Consider the following 18,803-nt stretch of genomic DNA (forward strand, 5'->3'; position numbering starts at 1 on the left):
AGTATTCGGTGATGATGTTCCCAATGACATTACCGATGTTCACAATAATGGCGCTCCTCTTGATGTTCCAAACAACGAGTCCCCTGGAGAGTTCGTCAAGAACATAGGGATTGTCAAGAACGACAATGAGTCACCGCAAGTGCTCGTTAGGGTATATGATGAGAAGATTGGTGAAAAGGAGGAGACATTGCTAGAAGATAAACAGGAATATGGTTCTATTGGTGAAGTGGAGAAGATAATCGCCTCACTCAATGTTGTTCAAGTGTCATCCAAAAATGTTGTTGCAAATTGTTGGGGCAAGAAAGGAGATGGATGCTTACACCGATTTGCCCGTAATTGCTTGTGTCTATGTGGATTTGAATGTCGGTGATGTTCCAAGTATGAATCATCGATCAACATCGCTCGACAAAGATGCAAGGTTGATCCCTCCGAGTAATGACATGCCATGCTTGGGCATTCTGGGAGGCGTGGACAAGTTTTTCGATTTGGCAAGGAATTTTTCCGACAAAGTTGGGTCTCCTTTGTTGATTTTTTATGGAGGTGAAGACGGGAGACGTTCAGCTGTTCGATGTGTGTTTGATCCAGGAGGAGTTGCCACGCCGAAGCTTCTGATTTCAACTCTCCTTTTTGCTTCGTGGTTCCCACCTTGAGGACAAGGTGGATTTTAACCGTGGGGGAGTTGATACGAGTTTATTATTATTATTATTATTATTATTATTATTATTATTATTATTATTATTATTCAGTTTAGATATTATAGGGATTTAGCATATCTTTTTCTATATCTTTGTTTTATTGTTCATTAAGTCAGTAGCATTATAAATAGGATAGACTGTTATCTTTTTATTCATTGAATGAAGAATTATTTTGCCCACATTACTTGTGCAATACTCCTTATCAAACCTTGAAGACTGCCGACGGAGGAAGTTCTCCGCGCCAGCCACGAATTGAGCCGCCGACCCCAACGTTTGGGGCGCCGGATTGGTGTGTTGCGAGTGTAATCGCAGGATTTCTTCGTTAAGACAATTGTGCTCTTAACATGTCCACAACGCCAGTTCACATCAGCAGACTTTGCAATAAAATAATGCTACAAAGATTACCAAATCACATTAGTTAGACCTATAAAACCAGCACAAGTTCTTATCAATTGGAAGTGATTAATTCTTGAGTGGAAAATAACATAAAAAGACAGAAAAAAGTGCAGTTTTGTCCATAGAATTTGGAGGTTAGTTGTTCATTTTTTTCAAAGCTTAAGACTTTATGCCTCGAGAGAATATTGACAATTTTGAAAGAAAAAAAAAAGTCACACAAACTGATTTTTATTTGATTTTTATGCAGGTTACCTTAATTATATATTTTCTTGTGAAGAAATGGAGATTTCCACCTTCAGAAACATAGCTGATTTCGTAAGAACAATTTTGATATATTCCAATTTACACAAATCATCAAGTAAATTATTTAATTTTTTGTATAATTAATTGCAGGGAACTATGGATTATTCTCTCTTTTTCCAGCAATGGCCAATAATGGATGATTTCAACTCAAGTTCTTGTGCTTTTTCGGAAGGGTTTCATCACTCCTACATCCCGAACCCGCCTCTGCCAGACCTCAAGAGGGCGGCAGAGGCGGGCCCGGGCGGGGAAACGCGGCCGTCTAAGCAGCTGAAGCAAGAGAGGATGTCAAATTCACCCCCTCCATTAACAAGCTTTGCACATAGCCCTGTTGTGGGAGTTGTGAGGCCTAAAGAGGAGACATGGTTCCCTCAAACCATTGACCAAACCTCGAATAATGTGATCAAGCCATGCCATGGGATCAAGAGAATCAATCCATCCAACACCAAGCTTGCTCAAGCACAAGACCATATCTTGGCTGAGAGAAAGAGGAGGGAGAAGCTTAGCCAGAGGTTCATCGCCTTGTCGGCCCTCGTCCCCGGTCTCAAAAAGGTAAATACGAGGTTTCGATTTCATCTGATTTTGCTAACGAGTTGGATTTACGCCCAATTCGTATGATTGTCGAGTACAGATTCTTAAGTTGGTATGCAAAATCAGAATTTGATAAAAAAATTTGTATACTAAATTTTACATACAATTAGTACTTTTCTTTTTATTTATATAATATTGTTGAATTTTAGGGTTTTTTTTGAATAATTGTGTGGAAGCTCTTTCCATAACAAAAAAAAGTTTGAGAAAACTACTGTTTTTCCATTTGAACTAAAACAATTTTCTGCATCCGCCCGTGCAGATGGATAAGGCCTCGGTTCTTGGAGATGCGATCAAGTACATGAAGCAGCTCCAGGAAAAGGTGAAGGCGCTAGAGGAGAAGGCGAAGAAGACGACCGTGGAATCGGTGGTGTTTGTCAAGAAATACGAAGTGAGCGGTGGAGATGGCACCGGAGATCGGGATTCCTCCAACGGGGCAGCGGTCTGCGAACCGCTCCCGGAGATCGAAGCGAGATTCTGCGACAAGGATGTGCTGATTAGCATCCACTGTGAGAAGAGGAAAGGGGTTTTGGAGAAAATCGTTGCAGAGATTGAGAAGCTCCATTTGTCAGTTATCAATAGCAGCGCCATGACTTTCGGAGATTCTTTCCTCAGCATAACAATAATTGCACAGGTATACACCGATGCCGGATATTATTTGCTTTTTTCAATAGCCAGTACACCCTCCCTCAAACCCTTCGAGCCTTTTTTAGGTATATTGTTGGCTCGGTTAAAATTTCAGCACACAGTCGACGACAATCCAATCTATTACTAAGTAGGAATCCATTTAAAACCCCACCCTCCTAGATATATTGTTGGCTCAGTTAAAGTTTTAGTCACAGACTTATAGTAAAATAGTTTCAGTTCTCTCTTTATACTTATATGTTGGTTTATTTGCAGAAGGATGGCGATTCCGGTATGAACATGAAGGAACTGGTGAAGAGTTTACGCAGTGCTATCGTATGAAGGAATGCAAGTTGTTGATGACACGACGACGATATATCTATATTTATATCTATATCTATATATATAGTTTTTTTACTTGATTTTCCTGTTGAGTAGCTATCCACCATTTTTTATGGCATCGATCATCACCTCTAGAGTTTTGTTGTGGGGTTTATTTTGAAGAAGGGTTTTCTTTTTTTTTCCCAACTCTCTCATGAGTTGGTGTTTTTTTCATGGTTCCAAAATAGTTTTGGCCATGTTTCTATAGATGCATACCCTTCTGTTGTAAGTTGTAACTACCTCATAGCCTAGTTAGCTAGGGTTTTCATTTTGGTGGATGGTGAGAGACAGGAAGTTAAGGTTGTTGTTTTTTGGGACTTTTGAGAATCTTTGTTCTTGATTTGGTCTCTTTGTGCTATGTAAAATGTGATCATCACTTGTTTTGTTCAGTAATTGATATCTAGCTATGTGTTTCACAGTTCAGTGTTGTTTCATAGTTAGAATTAGAAACATGTTACATTATGATTAGTAATTTGCATTTCAGCTAATTTTACACACTAAAAGATTATACCTTTACTTAACGAACATATTTACTTTTTTATGATCGACACTATGGATGATTGAGTGCTAAAATTTAACTCTATCAGTGGGATTTATTTCTAATAATTCTACTAATTCAAAGGGAATGAATTAAGTAAAATTAGCTGAAATGATTGAAATTATCAAATGTCTTTGAATATCACAAAATTTTCAATTAATCCATCTAAATAAGTAAATAGTACTAATAGATTTAACTTATAGTACTGTTTTTTTTATCAATCTAGACTATTAATTTCTCAATGTAAACGTCCCCTTGTAGTTGTATAGATATACTTTTAATAAACTTTTAATTGCCACGCAAAAACTAATGCATCCTGCAAACTAAAATGAAAATAACAAAAGTTGAAACTTAGAATTGAAAATGCATGAATATTCCAAACAATTTGTTCATTGTCAAATGCCAATATCAGTCAGAATTATACATATTCGTTGATTTCTTATGCAATGAATTAACATGCCTTAGCTTCCTATGCATTCATAATTCGTTTTTATGTTTCATTCTCAGTTATTCATAAAACCTTTTTATACATTTGATAGTAATATATAGTGAAATTTAAAGTGGCATATGATTGATTGGAAACCAACCCGAACTGGAAATTGGGAACATATATACAATACTTACAATTAATTCAAAATATGAAATGCGATAAAATGGATTATAAAATTGGATTAGATAGAAACTAGTACTAATATGTTAGATATGACGTTATCATATATTAAGAACTCAAAAAATGTTGAGGAACTAAGAGCCACTATGCGTTCGAATGCATGGCACATTTGTACTAATTAATTTTAATTAGTAATTATAAAATTTTAATTAAAACCCTAACAAACCCATAATTAAAATAGATGCATGTTGATCGTCCAAATTACTCGACCAATAGACTTATTCTATAGTCCACGTTGATTGGTCTAGGCATTGTCAATTGGTAGATTATAAAATTGATGGATTAATTAGAAAAAAAAAATACATTGGCTCCTAAATATAGATGTATAGTGTGAAAGCTTATGCCACTAAATTAATAATACAGATTAATTTATAAGAGGTAGTTGCGTATATCTTTAAAGAGACCAGCACAATCACAATCAACTTTATAAAGAATGAAATAAGTGACTCTTAGTATATATAGATCGAAGCATACACGCAAAAATAAACAAATTAATTAACAAAGATAATGAACATGATGTGAATGAAATTTACATTTAAAAATTGATTATAGCATGATATATATTGCAGTATTTTATATCTAACATTAATATAGAAAAGGTTAATAATAATCTCTTAAACAAAAGTTATTTAGATTATCAGTATTGATTAATTACCAAATCTTGAAGGTCTCCCTTTGGGTTAAGACGTCATATCCAATGTTATGTGTTTCTTGCGACAGTTTAATACTTTAATTCTACAATTTGCACATTATGTGACGGAATTATTGATGAGAAATAGTCATCACCTAATTTTATAATTAAACTAAATCACAAGGCATTAGTGGCCGGAACTAAATTAAAATTTATTCAAAAAATAATTTTTAGGTAAATTATCATTTCATTACTAAGAACTTTTGCATAAGAATTTACATAAAATTTGGAAAAATTTAAAGATTCTATATAGAAAAAAAGAAGAAGAAAAAGTGTAAAAGTAGACTTGAAAAACACATATCTATTAATAAATAAACTAAGAATATAGTAATTAATATGCTACTGAGCTACCATATATGTGCAGACAAAATAAATGTTCCATCTGTAGACAACAGAATGTCTTCTTTAATAATCTCATAATAATTTTTAATTAAATTGAATATTAGAAGTCGATCCCTATTATTTTGCAATATCTCGTGAATTATGCTAGCTAATCAAATGTCTTAAGCTATCAATAAAGACAAAGCTTTGTCGTTTTCAAAATTCAAATAGACAATTAATTAATAATGACTCCTATATATATTTAACCAATGTCTTAATCCCAAGAAATTGACTCGAACGAATTCAAATTGCTTACAGATCGTGATGTAATAAATTAAAGAACTGTGAATTTTTTAATTCGTAATACAATTATTATGTTGAGATATCGCTGTCCATGTATTTATTAAAGCACGATTACTTGATTTGAAAATCAGGTTAAACAATTTTTTATTTGGTTGAATATTATTATTATGTATGAATGTCAGTAGAAATGCGGCCATGGCATATGGTCATTAAAGAAAATTAGTAAATAACTAGGGTAAAAGATCAAAATTAGTCCTAAACATATACTAATTTTACGATTTTGATTATAGACATTATGCTTTGAATTTTTCATCCAAAACATTTCACTCGAATCACAATTGGTCAATTAAATTTTAATGGTGAACGGCTTTAAATTGAATTTTAAATGTTCTCTCCCTCCCTATTTTGAATCCGATACCCGCCATCGTCTCTCATTCTGCTAGACGTCGCCGCCTCTCATACTGTGCCGCCGCCTGATTCCCTCTCCTCCTATCGTACTGCGATTCCGTCGTCATCTCCCCTATTCGATTCCTTCCATCGTGTACTTGAAGGTATCCTTCAATATCGCCGGTGTTATTCTATGTGCCTTTGCGATTATATGCGATTTTGATTTGTATTTTCATTGTTAATTGAGTGAGGATTCGTTTGATACCTTGAAATCGGAATATGTCGTCTTAATTTCAAAGTTTAATTCGATTCGATTTCCTTTTGTGCAACTCTAAATCATCATTTTGAGTGATGATTAGCGCTGATGGAAACAGAGTTTTGATTGTTAAATTGATGCCGGCATTGAGGCTATCAAATAATTGTTCGGTATGAATGGTGAAATTCTTACTGAAATTACAGTGTCAACATTTTTCGTGGGGCTTATCTTTAGATATGTGGTTCATTTTCCCCCTTTTTTGTGGCTAGTCGCATGCTTTAGTATGTACGTTTGAGCGAATACTCGCTCCATGTTATGTTTTCTAGAAATATAATATGCTGCATCAAGTGTTTTTTCCTCACTGTAGTGTTGTACGTGGTGATATTAGGCAAAGGTTTTTGGAAGGTAATGGATGGGAAGGACATCCAATCAGATCTCCATGCCCTTAAAAGACTCTACGGGCTTCTCAAAAAAGATGAAGGCGAAGCATCAGACCCCGGCTCTGATTCGGTATGGTTTTATGCTTATTGAGATTATCCTGCTCATGTTATCTCTAATTTCAGATTATGGCTGCTTTTTCCGAATCAAAATGTGTATACATATCATTACAATCTTTCTTTTGTGGATACTTTTTGTTCAATATCCTTTTGTTTTTTGAGTAATAATAGACCAGCTTGAAGTGAACTTGAAACTACTGGAATGCTACTCATTTACTTACAAGGCTGTTAAAAATGTAGTTTAGTTTTTTGTATTTATTTTCGTAGTGTTCTGTGTACCTGGTAAGAAAATGTAGCTGCTTGCATACAAGTAAAAAAAAAACACAAGGGTCTTAGGTGGTTTTCAGAGTTTGCCTCTCCAATATGATCCATCTAATTTATCCAGGATTAAATATTTAATTTAGTTTTGTTGTCATGATATTCATGTCCTGGTTCGTATAACAAACTCCGCATGGTAAATACAATGTTAATCACCAGTCATTAAAGTGTCACTTGTGGACTGAGCCTTGGACGTAATGGGCTCATCTTATAGTTGATGGTTGTAGATAGATTGCATGCATTTTTCTTGTTATGTCTTTCCTTGCAGTTTTATAATTTATCAGTTTTTGACTTGACACATTTATGTGCAAGCATGATTTTAGTTCATGACAAACTCTCAAGTCTTTTCAGTCACTAAATAGACATGGTGATCAACCCTATATTGGCCAAGCACTGTTAGTTTTATCACTTTATGTATATCTACTGGGTTTTGTATGTTTCGCGTGTTTTTCTCTTCATTCATTCATTCAGGATAATCTTTCCATGTGTATGGAGACTTGACTATCTTTTGTCACTTGGACAGCTAGATTCGCATTCTCGGGTTTTCTTAAAGAATCTTTTGGATTTGGCGACTAAGAGAGTCCTCAAGACACATTCAGAAGTATGAATGCTCACTTTTTCCTTTTTGGTTTAGGTCCAAATGCAAGGATCTGTTCAGTTTAGCCCTGTAAACATATCAAACTAGTTCTCTGATCAAGTGCTACAGGTCATTGCAGGTCAAGCCGAAACATCAGGGGCACTTTCACCTGCTCGGCTTCAGCAACTAGATGAGACGTTCTCTGAGGAACGACCTACTCCACGTTCAAGATTGTCATTAGCCGCAGAAGGTGATCAAAGTTTTAGTGGCAGAAATACTGCTGACTGGAGTCAAGCAGGTGCTACGGAACACTCAATTCGCAGAGTTCCTTCAATTGGACAGAAACGTTGCAGGGTTTGTCAAAGGAACACTGTCAAACAACTTGGATCCACAGAGGAGACTCATTTTCATGAACTGGCACAGAACTCAAACACATACGTTGATCATCAGCATCGGCAGGAGAAAGAAGCTGGATGGTTATCAAGTCATGTGTCGGATGATTCAAAATACGAGAAGCGGAGGCAGAGGCCGTCCGATTTGAGCGTAGTTGGAGATGCAGATTCATCTAATAGAATGGAAACTGACATCTCAAAAATGAGTCATTATGATATGCAAACCATAAGTAAACCTGATGTACCTGACTGCTTATCTCAAGAAGCTTCCAATGCAATCAAGCAGATTGAATCATGTATGTCAGGATTGCATATGGGAGAAGATCACTTGGACTTGTATGAGAAGACTTCTTCTCAACCGCAGACTCACTTTCGAGAAACAGAGTCAGCTGTGACAAAATATGATCCAACCATTGGAACGAGTTTAGGTGAGAATCTGATGACCAGAAATAATCTGTTGTCTGAAATTTCTTACTTGAGAATCTAACGACCGTGTCCGAAATTTCAGGCCAAAGGGATATGGACGATTTCGTTTATCCAATGCGTCAACTGCCTAGAATGTCAGCAGAAGAGGGAAACCAGCCACATTTCTCCTTGAGTCAAAGATACAAGACGGCTCAGCCTACTAAGGCTGTGTTGAAGCAATCAAAAAACAAAATCATCCAGAATGAACCAGTTCCGTACACTGAAGTCTTAGACCTATCAGAAGAGTCGACCGACAGAGTCAAGTTTCCGACAGAGAGAGTAAACAAGATTTATGTTCAGAATCTGAATGCCTTTGTGGAGACAATCGAGCCAGGGAACTGGATAGTGAGTTCCAATGGTTATGTGCCTGGTGGTGTTGCACTAATTCCAAAGCAGACATCCTATGTTACCCCTTGTTGTCCAGCCGCTTCTTCTGCTTCTAACATTGAGAGTCGTTATCAAAGCCGAACTGTCGCGGAGGACAAAGAAAACAAGCCATCGGTCAGCTTCGCGAATCCAAAAAACCATCCACCTGTCGTAAATAAGAAAGTGACTCACCTTTTACCGAGCTCAGGCTTCCATGGAAATCAGTCGGATGCATGGGACAAGGCTGGCGTGGGAAAGAACAGGCACTACACAGCTGCAGGAAGGACTTCTTTGCAGAATAAAGAATCAGACGATACAGCCACTGACTCATACCCCAGCTCGAGCAGTCAGCAAACAAGCAGTCGTGATAGCAATAGTGAAGATTATTCTGTGACAGATGGAAGTAGAGAGCCTCAATATGTTACTTCGAGTAAAAGCAGTGAAAATTGGGATTCCCCTCTGTCACATGGAAGTGCCAGTGAGGAAGATGTTTACTCCTCATCTAGCAGAGAGGGAGCTCGTGAATCTACTGCCAGTAGCAGCAGTAAAAATGAGGAGTCCTCATCGTCTGAACAGCCAATCCGAAGCAATGCAACGGCCAAGCACTCTAAATCAAAGAAACCAGGTCCTAGCAAGGCCGGGAAGGCTGGCGCTACCCTTAAAAAGCAAACTGGGATCCTGAAGAGGCTGAAAGATAAGCTGGCGCTAGTCTTCCACCACCACCACCACCATCATCATCATCACCACCACCACCATAATCGCGGTGCTCATACTAAAGATGACACAAATATGAGCTGTAGCTCCTCCTTGGACAAGCACAAAGGGAAAGCCGCAAGCCCTAAAAGACATGATGACGCGCATGGAGGAGCAAAGGCTGTTGAAAAGATTGGAAAATCCAAGACTGGCGAGAAAAGGCAGAAGAGTAATTTCGGTGGGCTGGTGGGAGGTCTGGTGAGGCACGCACGACACTCAAAGAAGCCGAAACGAGATAAAGGTACGAGTGAGTGTGGGCAGAAGAGGACAGTGAAGAAGTCTCACTGGTGGAAGGTGCTGCAACACCATCAACAATCCAAGTTGCACCACAAAGCTCATTTGAAGCTTGGACTAGGTAAGAAAAAAGCTCGCTTAAAAGCTCTCCCTACTATTGATTGATACCACACTTAGCTACTGAAACATGATTATGTGATCATAATATATATTTATGTATGATATATATGTTTGTATATATACATAGAATATGTAAATCCAGACTTTAGTACTTTTTTGCAATCTTCTGTAAAGCGTGATAGTTTGTAAATCCTGACTTAGTACCTTTATCACAATCTTCTGTGAAGCATAGTTTTTTAGCTTCTTTTTCTCTTTATCAGAAAAGAAAGAATATACTCCTATAATTTTTTAGTTTCAGATATATTGCTAGTTGTTGTTGCAAGTCTTGTTTTGTTGGTATATTGAGGGGGTGTTCGGTTGGCAAGATTAAATCTCATGATTAAATATGTATCATGTTTGGTTCATAAGATTGAACCCTTCAACTTAATCCTAGATGGATAGTCTCATGATAATTAGTCATAGCCTCCCTCCTCCAACTAAAATAATCTCACAACTTAATCCTAGATGGATAGTCTCATGATATTAGTCATGGCAACCGAACGCCACCTGAGTGTATAGCGAGCTATTACTTGTTTGTCAAAACATTTTGTTAATGAATTCAACTGTTTTACAATATACATGCTTCATTTTCTTGATAAATGAATTACTATTACTAGAGATTGAAGAAATTCTGAAGCCTGTTTAAAAACAGACATGACCTAGTGGCATTCAGCAGTGTTGATCCTTTCCATTTTATTTGTATATTCTTCCTTTCTACATAGTAGGTATGTATGATTTCAATTATGTAATGTTAAAAAGGCTGTTGGTATTAACATTCATGATACCTTAGATCAATCATGTATCATATTCCTACAAGAAGGAAATGGAACAATACATGGAGTAGTATTTGTTTCTAAAATCATTGATGACTGTTAGGATTCTAATATTGCATTATACAATAACCAGTTACATTAGTCTGTTATGCAACAATATAATAGCAATTTCCCACGAATTTCACCCAAATTTAGTCATAGTTGACACGTTGGGATGTCTACAATATAATACTCCCTCTGTTCCATGTTACTTGAGGCGTTTCTTTTGGTCACGAGATTTAAGAAAGTGGTATTTAATGAGTTAAATAAAAATTAAGTAGAGGAGATGAGAGAATAAAGTAAGAGAAAGTAAAGTAAAAAAAAGAATAAAATTGGTTTTATTTTTAGTTAAAAAAAGAAATGACTCAAGTAAATTGGGACAACCAAAAATTGAATATGACTTGAGTAACTTGGGATGAAGTGAGTAACAAATAGAGTTTATTGATGTTAACTCGTGTGTAAATAATGTCAATCATGAGTATTAATGGAAACTAAATTTTGTTAGTTATATACCTTTTAGAAAATATCTTAAAACTTTAAAATAATATAACTATCTCGATTTAAATTATTTTCTTACAAACCAAATATCAAATTAAAGATATTTTTATAAGGATTTTAACTAGATCTTAATTGCATATGTTTTGATGATAAAATTTAATAATTTTATTTGAATTTTCAATATTTTCGGTAGTTATACTCATGTCAATAACTTTACATATAATGTCAATAATATATGGATGTCCAATGTCAACAAATTTAATTGACATATTCAAGGAATTGAGTTGACATTGTTATTATACCATGTCAACATCGCAAGAATCACGAAAACTACCTATATACAAAAAATGACGAAAATGCACTTTCTAAATTAATTAATATAAAATAAATTTTCACGTTGCAACACTAGATCTCTAAGATCTTATTGCTAAGAATTGGTAGTAGTTATCAATTAGTAGTGCAGATAACAATTCATCATCATAATTATTTGAAACATTCATCATCATAATTATTTGAAACATATTTTTATTCACATCAACTTTTTTTTAATCAGTAATGTTGCATTATACTACAAGAGGATATTAACAATCAAATACATTAGTCTATTATGTGACAACATGGGGATTCTCTATCATTCGCATATGCTATCTGGCCACCTGCTGTAGGGGAGGCCAAGAAATCTCGTTGTCGTCTGTGTAGCCGTGTATTACAAAATCCGAGCAATTCTTCCAACAGCCATGATTATATGGGTTCCGGAAACGCCCATCTGGTCCCCGAAGATAACCATAGCGTATTGCATTTGACACTTCGTTTGTGGTGATATTTCGAGCAATCTACATAAGAGGAAAAAGGTTGAGAGCCACAGAGCAAATGCAACAAATGCTGACAAATGATAAATTCATGTACTTCAGCAACAAAACCTAAAGATGAATTACTTTTTTAAGGAAGAGGATTAGATTGGATGTTTTGCAGGCAAATTACAAATCTAGCTCGAACAAAATTGAACTTTTGTAGGTAATCATGCTATTAATTATACACTAAAAAGAATTCAAAGAGATATCTAATGTGGAAGAGAAATTGAAGCCTTATTTAGTTCAAGGGGGCTTCCTTCTGTTTGAGCAGATTGCTAGCAGTGTAGATGCATCAAAATTATTGAAAGACTACATTATGAATGGATAGGTTGGTAGCAGTGCAGATGCATCACAGTTATTGGAAGTCTAGATTATGAATGGATAGTATCCCCGTATCGAGAAATGAAGATTGCGATTTTTGCAATTTTTCTTTACATATGCAAGTTATTTAGTCAAGATAGAAACGTAGAACAATCAGCAATAGTAGAAAATCCCAGCAAGTCACTCCTATAAATAAAATGAATTACTACTATGATTTATGAAAATCTGAGACAATAAAAAAAAACCTTCACCTGGGTAGCCTGCATTGACAATAAAGTTGCTGAAGCAATAAAGATAGCAGCATCCATAACCAGGAACGCGATGAGACCAGGATGGTTCAATAATATGAAATGGCTCCAGCTTTCACCAGTTGGCACGGGTAGTACAGATGTCCGAATTCCTATTGCAAAACATAATAGGACATTTTAATTGAAAATCGGAAATAATCACCAGCTTTAGAAAATTAATTTCCGGAAGAAGCAGGAGAAGAATTCTGCGATTAGTAATATGGTCAGGGTATCACCATGAAAATACTCATAGCTCAAGGTGTAAGCGAAAGATTGTATTTGCTAAAACAAGTTCTGAAACGAACACCAAATGGATACAAATAAGCACTTTGACCAATGCAATAAGTGTGCATGAGGATGGAGAGTGTTGGAGGTAAGCAACCACGGAACTAGGGTTTCACAGAACTTTAGTGTTAAGTGTACTTGAGGTCCAACGCAATCATGGGGCAAGTAACTCAAAGTGGCTGCTAAAACATCTGATATTCATTGAAGCTAACCTATTCAAAAAAATTCCTGGGTGATCCTATCATCCAGATCCTATCATCCAGAATTGGCATTTTTTAGATTTTATAAGAAAACCAAATCAAGAAAGGCTTATTGATGCTCCAATGCTGAATTCAAATTTCAAATAACAAATTTCAGAACATTTTAATATCAACTCTAGCTCTACAATTCACAGTTAGAAGATATGCATTTAGCAGAACATACTGTGTAAAGCAACTGCCCCGCCAATCAATGCTGTTATAGTTCCGAAGCAGAGAAAAACAACAAAATCCCGCTTGTTCCTCTGCAAATCCAAACATGCAGTGCTAAGAATGAAAAAACATAGACAACAAATAATAAAGAGAAAACTAGTCAATAGAAATTCATGCATCTACAGAGGTTTGGGAATGGGGATATCTTGGTTTGAGCATATGTGTTGGCAGAAAGTCTTAAATGCTACGTTGATATAATGAAAACCATTTGAATCAGAAATAGCCCATTCAGAAATTTGAAAATCATGTACCTTTCCCACACAATTTGAGATCCAGGGACAGTGGTGGTCAAACTGCTCCACACAGCGTCCACATATGGCACAATGCTTAGAACGAACTGGTCTTATAATCTGGAAGGCACATGAATCAAACACAACCCATTTATCAGAACATTTTAGCCACTATTCATCAAGAGATCTTTCCAAGGGATCGGCAATTAACAGTCCATTCAGATTTCAAAGTATGGTAATATAGAGGAACCTTGCAGGTAGGGCAGAGTTGAGACCAATTTCCATTCCAGTTGCTATTCAAATCAATGTTCAATAAAGGATCCTGAGCGACATATGTGAGTCAAATCAGCTCCAAAATAAAGTAAAAACACTATGACAAGGGCAGTTTAGCTTTAAAAATCACGCTGTAACCGACTTGTCAAAAGGAGATCAGTACCTCAGCATCAGAATGGTTAGCAGTTCCAATTTTTATATAACCTGGATCTTCACTGCAGTAAAATGTAAGACATCATCACTAACGTCCAATCAAAAGCTTTAGCAATAGGAACAAGGTTAAACTGTTTCAACAATCAACATACAAGATGAGGATAAAAAGAAAGAACTTTCCTTGTAATGTTACGCTAGAACAGGGTCCATTACTCTCATTCATAAATGTAATTTCCTTGTATTCTTATTTACACTAAAAAACGTTGGGTCCAGCATTCAGAATATGCAAGGTTTCGAAGTTATAGAAAAACTTCAAGACTCAGAGTATGTACTTTTCCAAACAATACAGTTCAGAAAATACTTTTTCCCTTTGTTAGACTTGAACTCAGCCCTTATTTCGGTTTTCATAGATAATAGATATCAATTCTGTATAACAGAAACATCCCACCTTCCACTAAAATTTTCCTAAAACCCCATTTTTTCAATCTATTCATGACACGGGCAGAAGTAACACTTCTCTTCCTTTGCAGTATAGGCTCTTCTATTCACGGCATACGAGTATAGTACATTGCCTCACCTCACTTCAAACAATAACATACATTTGGACTCCCCAAGATCAGTTATATCATACTTGAAAGTAGAAGCCTAACCTACTGCACCGGGCGAACATGATTAAAGAACCAACAGCAAAAGATACGCCCGTCCATCCCCAAAGTCCAACAATTGCAGTAACTTTTGTTAGATTAGGAGCTGCCACAATAAAGAATAATGATTAGCTACGTAACTGGCACGCTAACATGGCTCTCATAAAAATTAAAACACATGTCAGCTTACCAAAAAGGACACAGCTAATGAACAGTATCACATTAACAACCACTAATGAGAAAAGAACTGGGGCATAACCAACTGTTCCATCATGTCTAGAGCATATCCTGTGTTTCCAACCCTTGCTTCTTGCCCTCAATGCATTTGACTGCATCAGACCAAATCATTTATTGTCATCCTGATGATGAGGTGAAAAAGTTCTACTAATTACGATGAAACATCACAATGTTTTACATATATAGACCAGAAAAAAAGACATCATGACAAAAAGAGATTGTCATTTGTGAACAGTATTTGTCGCTACTGATGAGGATACAGTTTCCTCTCCAGAGATGAATACAAAGTCACCTAACGTTCAGTTGAATAGGATAGGGTAGATTTTTGAAATAAAGCAAGCCAATTCATCACGTTACACACCCCACCTGAACTAATTTCCTCAACTTTTGTCATGCCTATTGCCTAGTCTAAACAGAAATATCAACAGATTGATGACTTCTTGATCTTTCAACTCAATGATCAAAATGAATATGCTTGACCAAGTCAACACAGTAGCCACTACCAGAAACAGCACTCAAGCTCATTGCTCTACATAGCACAGCTCTCAGAACAGCAATGATACAGAAAGTTAAACTCATTTCCAATGCTATCTCTAAAAAATATACTAATATGATAACTCATTTTTCTCCACAAGTAATGTGGTAAGAAATTACTGCAACTACAAGTACCAATGGAGTTACATACAAGGAAAAGAGCGATATGCCGATGACCTTTATCAGAAGCAAGCTCCAGAGGAGTTTTCCCCGCCTTATCTTTTACCAATAATTCCTCCTTAGAACCTGCATGTGCAAGCACACTGCAGGCCTCAACATTTCCTCTCAATGCAGCCCAGTGCAAAGGCGTACAGCCTAGACAACAAAGTAATAAGCATCACCACAATGTAATCAAGCGATAAATATACTCAAATGAATAACTTCATCATGTGAGTTATAAGGAAGGAGGTAAATGGTTTCAAGAGCATGAATTTTTGGCCTCTGGAACAGTGCTTGGAATACAAATGTGCCAACATAAGCATCATGTCTTAGTATTTCAGTTGCTCAGTTGACCATTTATCGATGCTACAAAACAAGGGGATTAAAATTTAAAGGAGAGAAAAATTTAAATGGTTACTAATATATTATAGATCCCTTACAAAATCAAATAGTACAAATTTTAGACACTTTACCGCTGGTTGGCAATGATGGAAGACAGAAAAGGGAGAAACGAGAAATATATCTATCAGAAAATCATACATTTTACTTAATATTTTGAAATAAAACAAAGTAGAATTTTATAAGACAATGTATATTATATGTACATTTTCTTTACATTTTCCTCGAAAATCAAATGGAGGAAAAACTTCTTCTCTGTACGGTTTTGTCCTCTTCTCTTTTTCTTTCTCCATAGATGAAAAAACAAGCAAGCATTTGTTCCCCTAATTAAATAGCCAAAAAAATTACTAGACACCAATAGTTTTGCACTGAATACATTAAAGCAATAATGATTAGACACCTAAGGTCCATGAAGGACGTTTTCCAACAAAACCTCAGTATATTTTTCATAATAAAAATGTTTTCCTATGCCTCGACTCAAATCAATTAGCTTGTACTTTCCAAGAACAAGCTCTTTGGAGCAGTTATACAATAACCTCCTTGGGTTTTCCCCGCTAAAAAAAATTCCCAGCCGCATAAACAAGAAAATATAAAGACAAACGCAGCCTTGTCCCAATTCCAAGTTGCATGGAGAAAATGAATTATCTACTTTAAGTGCGTTTGGAATCCTAAATTCTTTAACTACAAGGCTAAAACAAACACATGATGGTAAAAAAAAGAATGAACGTGCATATCATAAAGAATAAACAACAGAATGCATAATTGACAGTAGAAATTAACAGTGAATTTTATCCAAGGATCATTCTATTTTGTCGACTGAAATTATTAGTTATCACTTTATGATAAAATCTGTTCTCGTCATATGTAGCTCAGAGAACCTTAGAATACATTACATCCTACCTTCTTTATCCTGCCTTCCTTGGGAAGCATCTCTAAACAAAAGCAATCTAATAGTATCAGCAAACCCTTTAACGGCAGCCCTGTTCAAAATCAAGAGAAGATAAGATCATTCTTTTACACAAAGAGGAGAGCCAATAAGCAACAAAAGTGGTTGAAAAGAGAATTTTGGGAAACAAATAATGTTAACTATATAAGATTGACATAGGATTATTTACACACCAGTGTAATGCGCTCCTTCCGTGACTGTCCGGTGCATCAAAATCAGCTTGATACTTAGCTACAACGTAATTGAGGAATGCTGTTTGGCCATACTGAGCAGCAACATGAACTGCCTGCTCTAAATTTTTTATTATTAACATAAAGCAACGAACAGGAATGAACACAATTAATAAAATGTTTCCATTTTTTAACAATACATTCTGAGAATGCAATGTAAATAGACCAAGAGAATTGCACAGAAGCAGAACTTCCAAAAAAGTCATAAACTAACATTAAAACATAACTGTCGGAGAGAAAGAGAGCCGTGCAAAGCAGGTAAACAACATGAATAACCCTTTATTTATGCTCATACCTCCAGCCATAACCACAATTCAAAACCGGTCTCATCATGCATTTAAGGAAAGTTTCTTCTTTTGTTATACTCAATTTTATCTCATTATTAACATAGCCGACCAAGAGAAAATCACTACTATTGACATGAAGTGAAATCTATCCGATATTTCCAGCATCATTCCTACACTTCCTCTTCTAACATAACAATAAGACAATACACAACTCCAAAACCATCGATTCTCGAGCATCACCAAATTAATTCCCCAATTTTTTATTTTTACTTTAAAACAAAATTCCTGCATTACCCGATAACCGTTCAAATCATCAGCCTCGACACGAGCCCCATTCTGCAGCAGGACATCTGCAGCTGCTATCGATCCACGAACTGCAGCCCAATGCAACGCCGTCTGTCCCGCATTATCCTTCGCATTCACATCTCCACCTCTCTGGCAAACCGAAAATATCGCGTAAAATTCCCAATTCAGCTCCAAAACGGAATAAATTTGAACCGGAAACTGCTCAATTAGTTAAGAAAAATACTTCAATAATGTATTGGCAAATGTCGGCGAAGTTGTTGAGAGCGGCCCACTGGAGGGGGTAGTATCCGTTGCCGTCGGGATGGGAGACAGAAACGCCTTCATTTTCGACGAAGTTCCGCAGCTTCTCGAAGTCTCCATAGGCTGCGGCCGAGTAAACGTCGACGATATGGACTTCGTTAGGGTTCCCATTGGCAGGCTTCTGTTGGCTGGAATCCGAAACAATTTCGATTTCAATTTCAGACGACGCCATTGGAGAATCAACGAATTTTTACTTCAATTCCTATGTTCTCTTCACATCAAAATGAATGTAAATTGTGATCAAATTTTTTTTATGGAGGTTTAGGGTTTGAGGTTTGAGAGTTTAACTGCATCTGATTTTACTGTAGTTGACGAGCATCAGCTACAAAATTTTTTTTATCTTATTTTGACTTTTAGTAGTGCTAAAATATCTAAAGATTATTATTATTATTATTATTATTATTATTATTATTATTATTATTTGAACACAACTTTAAACCTTTATAATTAATTTCAATGAGACCTTTTTAAATTCGATCTAATGCTATTTTTAATTCGAATACTGATATTAATAATTTAACTAAATCCACCATATTCTAGTTGTGAATTTTATGTGACAAAAATAAGCAAATTGAACACCAAACTTTGATGTGAGATTAATTTCATACATAGACCTCAACGCTCAACAAACTATTATCCCACATATAAATATAAGTTTTTGGAACTCATT

General features: G+C 35.9%; 3 protein-coding genes across 3 annotated transcripts; 2 read left to right on the forward strand and 1 right to left on the reverse strand.

Annotated features, from left to right (window-relative positions):
- Positions 1–1,179: 1,179 nt before the first annotated feature.
- On the forward strand, positions 1,180–2,945 carry LOC121754842 (transcription factor bHLH25-like). Its single transcript, XM_042150135.1, has 5 exons — positions 1,180–1,225; positions 1,339–1,406; positions 1,485–1,943; positions 2,242–2,613; positions 2,880–2,945. Exons 2-5 carry the CDS (start codon positions 1,371–1,373, stop codon positions 2,943–2,945), a joined length of 933 nt encoding a protein of 310 aa, XP_042006069.1. The 5' UTR covers positions 1,180–1,225; positions 1,339–1,370.
- A 2,987-nt stretch (positions 2,946–5,932) lies between these two features.
- On the forward strand, positions 5,933–9,917 carry LOC121754843. The gene is made up of 5 exons (XM_042150136.1): positions 5,933–6,058; positions 6,539–6,660; positions 7,489–7,566; positions 7,672–8,362; positions 8,443–9,917. The coding sequence occupies exons 2-5, from the start codon at positions 6,559–6,561 to the stop codon at positions 9,915–9,917; spliced, it is 2,346 nt and encodes a 781-aa protein (XP_042006070.1). The 5' UTR covers positions 5,933–6,058; positions 6,539–6,558.
- A 1,790-nt stretch (positions 9,918–11,707) lies between these two features.
- LOC121754002 (probable protein S-acyltransferase 23) lies at positions 11,708–18,440 on the reverse strand. Its single transcript, XM_042149327.1, has 13 exons — positions 18,057–18,440; positions 17,822–17,962; positions 17,184–17,296; positions 16,965–17,044; positions 15,658–15,821; positions 14,926–15,064; positions 14,742–14,841; positions 14,102–14,153; positions 13,916–13,987; positions 13,687–13,785; positions 13,389–13,467; positions 12,645–12,793; positions 11,708–12,054 (listed from the first exon to the last, which is right to left on the reverse strand). Exons 1-13 carry the CDS (start codon positions 18,303–18,305, stop codon positions 11,866–11,868), a joined length of 1,626 nt encoding a protein of 541 aa, XP_042005261.1. The 5' UTR covers positions 18,306–18,440; the 3' UTR covers positions 11,708–11,865.
- Positions 18,441–18,803: the final 363 nt, after the last annotated feature.

Source organism: Salvia splendens, chromosome 11, assembly GCF_004379255.2.
Source record: "Salvia splendens isolate huo1 chromosome 11, SspV2, whole genome shotgun sequence".
NCBI classification, from domain to species: Eukaryota; Viridiplantae; Streptophyta; class Magnoliopsida; order Lamiales; family Lamiaceae; genus Salvia; species Salvia splendens.